The 10,090-nt window shown below is 44.3% G+C and overlaps 1 protein-coding gene across 1 annotated transcript in view; it reads right to left on the bottom strand.

The window, feature by feature from the left end:
• Positions 1 to 448: 448 nt before the first annotated feature.
• NPSR1 (neuropeptide S receptor 1) overlaps positions 449 to 10,090 on the bottom strand; it is a 59,420-nt gene continuing 49,778 nt past the window's right edge. Inside the window, exons 6-9 of the mRNA XM_055707630.1 lie at positions 3,850 to 3,926; positions 3,082 to 3,171; positions 811 to 991; positions 449 to 688 (exon numbers count right to left, since the gene is read on the bottom strand). Coding sequence (XP_055563605.1) covers positions 595 to 688; positions 811 to 991; positions 3,082 to 3,171; positions 3,850 to 3,926 — 442 coding nt within the window. The 3' untranslated portion in view covers positions 449 to 594. The remainder of the gene's footprint in view (positions 689 to 810; positions 992 to 3,081; positions 3,172 to 3,849; positions 3,927 to 10,090) is intronic.

Genomic DNA, 10,090 nt, shown 5'->3' with positions numbered 1-10,090 from the left:
TGCAGCTGGGAGCATTGGTGTGAGCTGAGAAGTGGGACCAGAAGGGGTGGGAGGCAGTAACCCAGCCCCTCAGTCCCCTCTTCTCTGGGTACTGCTTTGTAAGCGGTTGTGCATGAAACCCAGATATAATTACATAGTGTGACGGTCGTGTGTTCTCATTGGAAAAGTGCCTGTGTGTTAATTTTAAGCAGGGTCCTTGCTCTGTAATTGTGAATCCTCTATCAGTTATGTGAGCTGGACAGTGCAGTAGATGGCTTTTAGTGGCTCCTGAAAAAATAGAGAAGACTGACTAGACACCATTTACATTGCTTTTTGAAGTTTGGAGTACATATATGTATTACAGCTTGCTTAAAACCAGTGTGCCAAGGCAAGTCTTCACAATGGTGGCATGCAAACCCCTTTACTGATTTAGCACTTGCAGCATGCAGCTGCTGAGGCTGCGGTGCCGATCCAAAATACATGGGCTGCTCGACAGCAGCAAGGCGTGGGGTCTTGCCAGTCGGTGTCCGTCTGCTCACGATGCACAGGGCTCGTTGGGAACCTTTCCTTTCCTAGACACAGGTCACGGTGTGCCTTTGTGGAGCATCAGCTGTGCTAGATGTATTCTGGTTTGGACAGGACCTGCATCTCCTGCCCTCCATTGCACCTGTCCCGGAAAGTGCCCCCCAGCCTTCGAGTTCTTCTTTCCCTAAAGAAAATAAGGAACGGTCAGAGTTAAACCAGGGGAAAATAGGTAGTCAGGTTAGGAACTGTGTTTATGTGTTCCCTCCCTTCTTAGGGGTAGTCAGAGTGACGGTAAAGGAGCAATACTCAAAAGGGGGGCAGAGGCGGTTGCTGAAGAGGCAGTAGATGAGGGGGTTGATGGCACTATTCAAGGCTGGTAGGTTCTGAATGATCACAGATGCATAGAAGCGCTCTTTGGTCTCGGGGAGTATGTTGAAGTTGTCCAGGATATCAAACAGAAAATAAGGGCTCCAACAGAGAACAAATGCTGGAAGAGAGGCAGAGAGAGGAACAGCTTGACATTAGATAGTTTAGCTATTTAGGGAGGTAATCACACACGCATTGAGAGACTGGCAAAACACATAAATATTTGTTCATGCAAAAAAGAAATCTCTCCCTATTCAGGGTCTTATTTAAGAGAATAGTTATTAGATTGTGCTTTTATTTGTCTTTATTTTTATTTGAATGCCCATAAAATATATTATGTGTGCTCCTTTAAGTGTTTAGAGTGCTCCCTCTAGATATATCGAGACAGTTTTGAACACTACACAACACATAAAGGGTAAATAGGTAGCCAGTTAAAGCATCATCAGTTATAGTGAAGCGCTCTTTTAATGGTCCCCTGAGTGAGCAGCCAATCTAAATGTACACACCACCAAATTGCCTCTCTGTGACAGCACTGCCCCTCACAGCCACCTATTAAAAAAGGCTTTTAGACACCCAGGAGCAAGGAATTACACCCTTTCACACCACGTTATGGCAGACCAACATGTCATTTGGCATGCTGGCTGGTGGTGCTGCGTACAAAGGGTGTGCAGGAGGACACTAATTCCTGTACTGCAATTTAAGAGATAAGCTTGGGGAAGGGAAGAGGGGACTGCGTTGTTCATAGCCCCTGCTTTTGTTCAGAGATGCTAGAATTAAAAATGCCACAGATCTACCCTTATTTGCAGGCACAGGGAATAAATTTTGCCCCTCACGGATTTCTGTCATCTCCTTTCACAAAGACTTTTGATTCGAGATTTACATAGAAACGGTGGGACAGGCAGTTCGCTCAACTAAGCTGTAAGTATCTGGGTTAAAAATGTACAGGTATCTGTGAAATCAGACACAGGATCTCTCCCTGACCCAAACGGGACAGCAGCAACCTCATGTTTGCTTTCTTGTCATACTGATCAGTATTTCTTTGTTGGCAGTTAGCTGAGTGCTCACTGAACGTGCAAGGAAGAGGTAAACTCCCCTCTATAGTAACTAAGCTGGTAACATCTATGCACAGATTCCAGCAAAAGAGCAATACGGTGTCAGTGTATGGAGCATAACACTGATTACGCAGAACTTTAAGTGGCTTTAGAAAAATCCATGAATGTTCGGTGCCTTCATCTGTTTGCACACCAAGCAATGCTGGCTGCCTAATATTATCAAGCCCTTCTGAAATACTGAGCATCCAGGTGAGCCCTTAACATCTGATGGCATTGCAATAGTAGTTGTTTCAGGCAAAAGCTTTCTCTGATTGCCACGCAGGAAAGTTCAGACACAGAGAAGCTGTTCTTGGGCTTCTGAAAAGCATGAATTACATCAGCCTCTCTCATGTCTGCAGACGCTACCACTAAACAGTGAGCAAAGCACCTCAGTAGTAGCTATTATCACAATATCATCCAATCTGATTTTTGTGTAGTGTCGGCAAGAGAAGCGATCTTTTTCACTGGTAGGGGTGAGCTGTTGGCCCTTGGGAATAAATAGCTTCGGTCGCCTTCCTGCCTGTCGCTGGCAGCTAATCACAAGCCCTGTGCGACGCTGCCTTTATTTATTGAGATAGAATGTCAGCCTCCTAATTCCATCAGAATAATGTCATCTCCCTGGGAGACGGAGAGCACCTGCACTGAGTCATCTGCTGCCCAGTCAGGAAAGGAGAGCTTGTTCTTCCCACCTCAGCAGGCAACACACCTGTGACATCAGAGTCAGTTGCTCTGCATCCCTCACCTCTCCTTCCTCTCCCCAGCACCTAACATGCTGTACATAGTCTCCAAGCCTAAAAGACAACTCAGTCGCCAAATCTTTTGGGAAGGAGAGGACCCCTTCCTTTGTTCCTTTTGGGCAATATCCCTCCTTCACCTTCTTTATGCACATGAGGGGCTGTGCATGTAATTTCATTTGAAGCTTATGTCAGATGCCTAAAATAGGAGTTTATCAGCTAGAGGAGAGGGAAAGGACAAGAAGGCGAAGCAGGGAGTCTAAGTACAGGTCCTACTCTGAGCCATCTACTGCACTTCATCTGCTGATGACGGAGGGAGCTGAGGAAAACCAGCTTCCCAACGTCAGCAATCCTCCCTAGCTACCGCTGTGGGGCTTTTCACTTACCAAGGATAATTACGATGCTGTACTTGATCGCTTTCACTTTCGCCCTGGATATGAACCCACGACTGGTGTAGCCAGCAGAGGTTTTACCACCTGGGGAAAGAACAGTTTGGCTAGTAAAAGAGCAGGGTTGGTGTGTGCATGTGCCAGTGTGTAATGCCACAGACAGGACAGCAACAAAGCCCATCCCTCCCGGTGTCAGGCAAGGGCTCAGGAGCTGCTGAAATTCAGACACTTGCAAGCCTGCTCAAGTTGGACACTCAAAACCTGAGCCACCCAAATTCTAAAGGGGAAAATGTAAGCAGAAGATATCTTTCTGAAGCAATGTGGCGTTTGTGGTCTTGGAGTGGAAAACCCAGCTTGTTTTATGGCTTTCCATAGCCAGGAATTTCTGATCTTGATAAAAATCCAGACTTGCAAGGGCATGTGAAAACCCAGAAAAAGTGTTATCTAAGTATATGCTAGAGGAAAATCATTCTGGAAATGGGCAGAGTTCTGGGAATAGGGATTTTGAGCTCTAGAATAAGGATCTTTAACTTTTAAATTATTTTCTTACAGATGTTTTCCGTTGTTCCTTTAAAGGGGATTTAGTGTCAAAGGAAAGAAGGTAAATAATGCAGAAAAGAGTTACAAATGAGCAATTACAGAAACCCCATTCCCACCGCAGTGATGGGGCCCCAACACGACACTGTGTGTCCAGGCATTTCTGGATTTGGGGGACCGGCTGGATTTGAATCACGAGGCTGGAGACACGTGTGTGCTGAGACTCACCAGGGCAGCTGGATATGATGACAGCCTGAGCTTTGCTCTTCATCCAGATGGTTCGTATCACGATTGAGTATATGACACTACAGAAGGGAGAGAGTCATTGGTATTATTAGACACTGTAAGTTTAACTGACATCTCAGAGGTTCGTGCTCAATGAATACGTTTATCTATGTGTAAGGAGCTCGTAGAGATAATGAGACTGCACAGGAATAATAATAGTAATAATAATAGTAATAATAATGACAACAACAATAATAAAATATAACTCTTCTGTAATACTTTTCAGAAGCAGTTCTGAAGAGCTTTCACCATGGAAGTCATTATCATTGTCCTGGCTTTGCAGATGCCAGATCTGAGGCTCGGAGGAATGCCGTGATTTGGCCAAGATCTCACAGGCAAGAGCTTATTGGGGATTTGGAGCTAGCTGAGGCCAAATCTGCCTGGCTACCAGCCCCAGGCCAACAGCCTGAAATGGCAAAGGGAGGGATCTGGTTTTGCTGTGTGTATGCTTCTGTTTTGATGTTACTTTGTGAGTATGAAGCTGATGAATAAAACGGTATCCTGAGGAATTCAACAGGGGCAAGATCCATGAGAAATGCAGTTAAATATCGTGGTGGTCACTTTCAGGTCTCAAGGTCCTGGGATGGAAATAGAGAAGGACAGAAGTATCAGGTAGGTGGGAAGAGTTAGATGATTCAAAACTAGATCCACTGCAATTTGCATGTTTAGAGGGGAATATACATATACTTTCAATGGGAAAGATGAAAAGTGTCCTAGTCCGCAGTGCCCTCGGGTGGTTATGACTTTTCCCATGGTGATAAGAAATCCAGAATTCTTTTTATTTAATATAGAACAGGTAAAAATAATTCCTTCAAGCTGAAGAGCAGTTTGAACCCACATCCTGGATGACGATGTTACCTTTTCAGCAGTTTACATAAAAAAAAAAATACAAGGCCTTGCTCTGTCTGCCTTTTCTCCTGCAAGCGTGCATAACGTCCAGTTAAAAATCACTAAGCGTACTGGTGTTTTACCTTTTAGTCTGCTATAGAATACAAAAATGATTTAAGATTATTTCAGATAATGGACTCAGGTTGCCATGTTTTCCTGATGTAAAAACCAAACCTTGTAAGAGAAGCCATCGTGTGCTGTTTGCAATACACAGTGGTGATTTGGGGGGCCTGGGGCAGCCTGACCATTAATTGCCATAGACCTCAGGAGTGAGTCTGTGAAAAAGATGCAGCTAGGGAGATTATTTCAGATAAAGATGAGACTAAAATGTGTCCTACTATCATGTGATTTATTTTTATTATCAGAAGAGATGTTATTCTTATTAGAGGTTTCAGACTGATACACAAGCCTTTCCTACAGCACCCGTGATTCCTAGACACACTTGCAAAGGCAGTATTTGTGTGCCTTGGAGGCTTCTTTTCTATGGAAGTTTGAGCCATCTGGTTTCCAGGCTCGATAGGTGAGGGCTGGAGATGCAGCGTGCAGCCTGGGCTGTGCTGCAGAGCAGTAGTGTACTTGCCCAGTGAGGGCTTTGCATGCATCTGCCGCAGACCCTGGCTTGCCCTCCTTAATCCCTTCAAAGGTCCAGCATGCCTCCCAGCTGACTTGAACATTTTCCTTTTATCTCCTGGCTTTTCAAGAACCTGTTTATTTATCAGCTGGTGCACTTGAGAGTTCTTTTGTACTTTGTACTGACAATGGTGGAAAATTCATGTATCATTTCTCCTTTGACTGTTCCAATGAATAAGAATGCACCATAATGACAATTGTTGTCGTCTCAAGAAAATTTCCAGGCAGCTCCTAAAAGACTTTTTTCTATTTTCTCCCTAGCCTGCTATCTCTAGCCTGACCTTTTTATTTGCAGTTGAAACAATATCCCCCCTGATGCAGACCTGCGTGTGCCCAGTAGGACACATTCAGAGTTGCCTAAACACCAGGACAAAGGAGCTTAACTCCATAGCCAAAATACTCAGACTCCCTACTTCCAGCCAAGTGCCAAAAAGATTGAATTACAAAGTCAGGCTCCTCACTTGCCTTCCCTTTGACCCCAGAAATCCTGCCCTCTTGGCTGCAGAGCCTGGTAGGAGCATCCCTTCCACCAGATGCAGTTATAGCAGCTATCTTCTTCACTTGGCATTTCACATATGAGATTAGATGCTGTTTCATTTGAATCCTCAATTTTTAGAAGGCCAGGGGAAAGTTTAATTCCTGGTTTAATCCGGTGGCTTCTAAAGTGCTGCCAACAGAATGGATTTGTACCAGTGGTTTTGCTTCTGTTCATCTTTCTTTTTTCTATAGCTGGATCCACTGGAGCCTTCCTTATCGGGAGGGGACCAGAGGCTCAGGGTGGGTGTCAGGAAAGACGAGTCATTTGTCATGCTGGGTACGCTTCCCAGCAACAGTTCTGCCAGCCACAATTATGCCTTTATACTTTGATCTCTCTGGGACTCCAGATCTTATTAGTACCTAATCTTTCTTTTTTTCCCAGCTATGTTGGTATGAAGCTAAGAAACTGGACTTTCCAGAAATATGTCACCCAAAGCTTAACATCAGAAAAGGCATCTGCACATGGGTTTCAAAGCCACAACAATAAAAAGAGAGCACTTAAAGAACAGAAGTTGTCTTTTTCTTATAGGGGAAAAGCAGTTTTTTTCCAGAATGCATTTGTAGCTTCTTCCTATCTGTAAAATGCAGCTGGAGAAGGACATGGCGGTTGGTGACATCTCAAAGGGTGGGAAGAAATTCCCACTTGATGGAAAATGAAGTGTCAGATAAGCAGAGAGAAGCGGATGACAGATGACAACTGGTATTCAGGTGGACAAGAGGGTGTTGGCAATGGTCTGCACCATTCTGACCGTATTGTAATCTCTGTTTCCTTCCTCTTGACATCAAGCTGCTCAGTCTTCACTGCCAAGATGTAAAAGCACACCATGCACGTTGCCACAGAACTAGTTTTCCAACACATGTAACATGCCTGCATGCTCCTTGCCCTTGTCTCCACTGAAAGCACGAGGAGATGTGATGTACAGTTTGTTAGGTCCAGGTGTTGTCAGGTTTCCTTGTCTCTGTGTGTAGTGCGCTGTCTTCCAGCCTTCAGTGGGGATTCTTGGGGACTATGCAGTCATCTTAATGCATGCTATGATATTAAAATACTATATGAGTTTTTGTGGCCTATTATTTGCAGATGAGAGACTAAGGATAGGGAAGAAAGAGCTGAGGTGGAGCAGTGAAGCCTGGATGGAAAAATATTCCAAGCCTTTTTGAGAAGGAGCTGCTCAGGCTTTGAAGACCACAGGATAGATATCTTTACTGAGGATCTGGACAAGGGGATCGAGTGCACCCTCAGTAAGTTTGCAGATGACACCAGGCTGGGGGGGGTTGTTGATCTGCCTGAGGGCAGGAGGCTCTGCAGGGGGATCTGGACAGGCTGGATCCATGGGCCGAGGCCAGTTGTATGAGGTTCAGCAAGGCTCAGTGCTGGGTCCTGCACTTGGGTCACACCAGCCCCAGGCAGCGCTGCAGGCTGGGGCAGAGCGGCTGGGAAGTGCCTGGCGGGAAAGGACCGGGGTGGGGTGTGTGCATGTGTGGCTGGTCGACAGCTGCTGAACATGAACTAACAGTGTGTGCCCAGGTGGCCAAGGCGGCCAACAGCATCCTGGCTTGTATGAGAAACAGTGTGGCCAGCAGGACCAGGACAGTGACCGTCCCCCTGCAGTGGGCACTGGTGAGGTTGCACCTCAAATCCTGTGTTCAGTTTTGGGCCCCTCGCTACAAGAGGGACGTTGAGGTGCTGCAGCGTGTCCAGAGACGGGCAACGGGGCTGGGGAAGGGTCTGGAGCTCAGGTCTGATGAGGGGTGGCTGAGGGCACTGGGGTGGTTCAGCCTGGAGAGGAGGAGGCTCAGGGGGGACCTTGTTGCTCTCTACAGCTGCCTGAGGGGAGCCTGTAGGCGGGGAGGGGGTGGGAGGGGTGGGGGTGTGTGTGTTGTTTCGGTCTCTGCTCCCGGGTAACAAGGGACAGGACAAGAGGAAAAGCCCTCAGGCTGTGCCAGTGGAGGCTGAGACTGGATGTTAGGAAACATTTCCTCGTGGAAAGGGTGGTCCAGCACTGGAACAGGCTGCCCAGGGAGGGGGTGGAATCACCATCCCTGGAGGCATTCACAAAATACATAGATGCCGTGCTTAGGGACATAGTTTAGTGGTGGATTTGGCAGTCCTGGGTTAACAGTTGGACCTGCTGATCTTACAGGTCTTTTCTAACCTAAATGATTCTATGATTCCATGGTAGAAAGGACATGCTGTTGATCTGAAAATGCAGCTATTTTTATAGCCCTGATAAAATGCGTTATCTGGAGACATGTCAGGAAAATACAAGAATATGGTTCGGACTGCAGGTGTATCTCAGCAAATGACATTTATTGCACCTCCAAAAACATTTTGGCTTGATCCAGATTCTGAAGGACTAAGATACATGTTCATTGTAGCATGTTATCTGTTAATGATGTTGTTTAATATGGCCCCATTGGTAAATACAGCATTTCTTGTCCGTGTAACTAACTCACTCATGGTCAGTCATACATAATGCTACCATGAACAGTCCATCTTTGTTTTTAATTCATAGATTACTTTTGTTTTGGAAAATAAAATGTCTGCTGGTATAGCTATGTATTGATATTAAAAAACATGAGAATTATAGGTCTGCCCACTCTTCAAACACAGACTTTTAATTTTTTTTAAAAATAAATGATTGCATTATGCTAGCATCCCACCCAACTTCAGTATTTGCTAGTAAAATGAAACTTTACCACGGCAAAGAGTACACTTAAGCTCCCTGCTAATTGCTCATATTTATCATCCAGCATTGCCTATTGTTCCTTGTACTTTATTTGTGCAAAGTGATGCAGCTGCGTTATGTTTTATGGTAGCTAATTTACAGCACTATTTATCCAAAGACAATAGGTACATGTAACTTCATCTGAACAAACCATTGTAAGCATGGGTAAGGGGTGAATAGACAGGCAGATATTAGAACATACGTGCAAGACCTAGGCTTTTTTATTTATGAATGGAAATTGCAGGCAAAAATGATTGTGCTCACTGAATCAAGCTCAAAAGATGACCTTTGGTATTTTTATTAATGCTATTTTTATTTCCTTTATTTGATTTAATTCAAACACCTTTTATTTAATCAATTTTTTATTTCATTGCAATGTCTTGGGTTTAGTTCCATATTTTTCATTTTAGCTGATTCTGTTTTTTCTCTTCTAATTATTTTTCTGTTCTCCAAAGCAAATGTTTTCTTGGAGTTTTGATTTTAAACAGCAGATGGATATTTTTTTTTCTCTGTGCTTCAAGAGGAGCTTTTGCAATTTTTTTTAATCTGAATTTGGAATTATATTAGGTAAATGCCTACATATTACATTTATCAGGTTAAAGTATAAGAAAATGTATTTAGTGATCATGAATAAGAGCTAAAAAATACTCCAAATTTCTCAATATATTTCAAAATACTCAAGTGTCAGAATATAATCGTTGGCACAGAGTAGCAACACAGAATGGGAACCCAGCAGCTCTCCCATCTCCTCATCACCGGACCTGAGGGGCCCAGGTGCAAATATTTCCAGGAGAGCAGTCTGTAATCTGGATTTGACCCATATTTAACCTCTGTTCAGCAATGCCCCGGAGGTATTAATCTATCACAGATACCGTCTGAGCTCTGCTTGGCATATATTGTACAGGAGAAATGGCTTTGATTATAGCTGATGATGTCCCAGAATAGGAAAGAACTAATTACAACAGGCTGCCTAATTATTTTTTCTGTATTTTCTGGATTTTGGTAGGTTGATGATATAAATGGCAGAAAAAGTGGTAGATGAGTCTAAATAGGAGGGAAGAACAGACCAAGTTTTGAAGTGCTGTAAAGAAGAATGTGATTCAGGATCTGTGGCTCTCCCTGACTGGCACTGAGACAGTGGGGAGGAGGGGAGGGAGCTTTTACACGAAAAGAACAAATATTCTCCCCTTTTCTCAGCTCTCAAAGCTAACCACACACTTGGGTTAAAAAAATCTAATCACAGCTTTTCATTCTCTTTTTCATTATTCAGGCCTTGCTCGTTTGTATTATAATCAGATAAAAAACTCGCCACAAACCCACAAGGTGTTTGATATCTGTTTGCTGATTCTCCAGTTGTGAAGAAGCGGTGGGAACAGACCTCAAGCATTTCAATCTTTCAGGCT

Source organism: Falco cherrug, chromosome 4, assembly GCF_023634085.1.
Source record: "Falco cherrug isolate bFalChe1 chromosome 4, bFalChe1.pri, whole genome shotgun sequence".
Taxonomy (NCBI): Eukaryota; Metazoa; Chordata; class Aves; order Falconiformes; family Falconidae; genus Falco; species Falco cherrug.
This window is presented reverse-complemented; position numbering and strand designations above follow the sequence as displayed.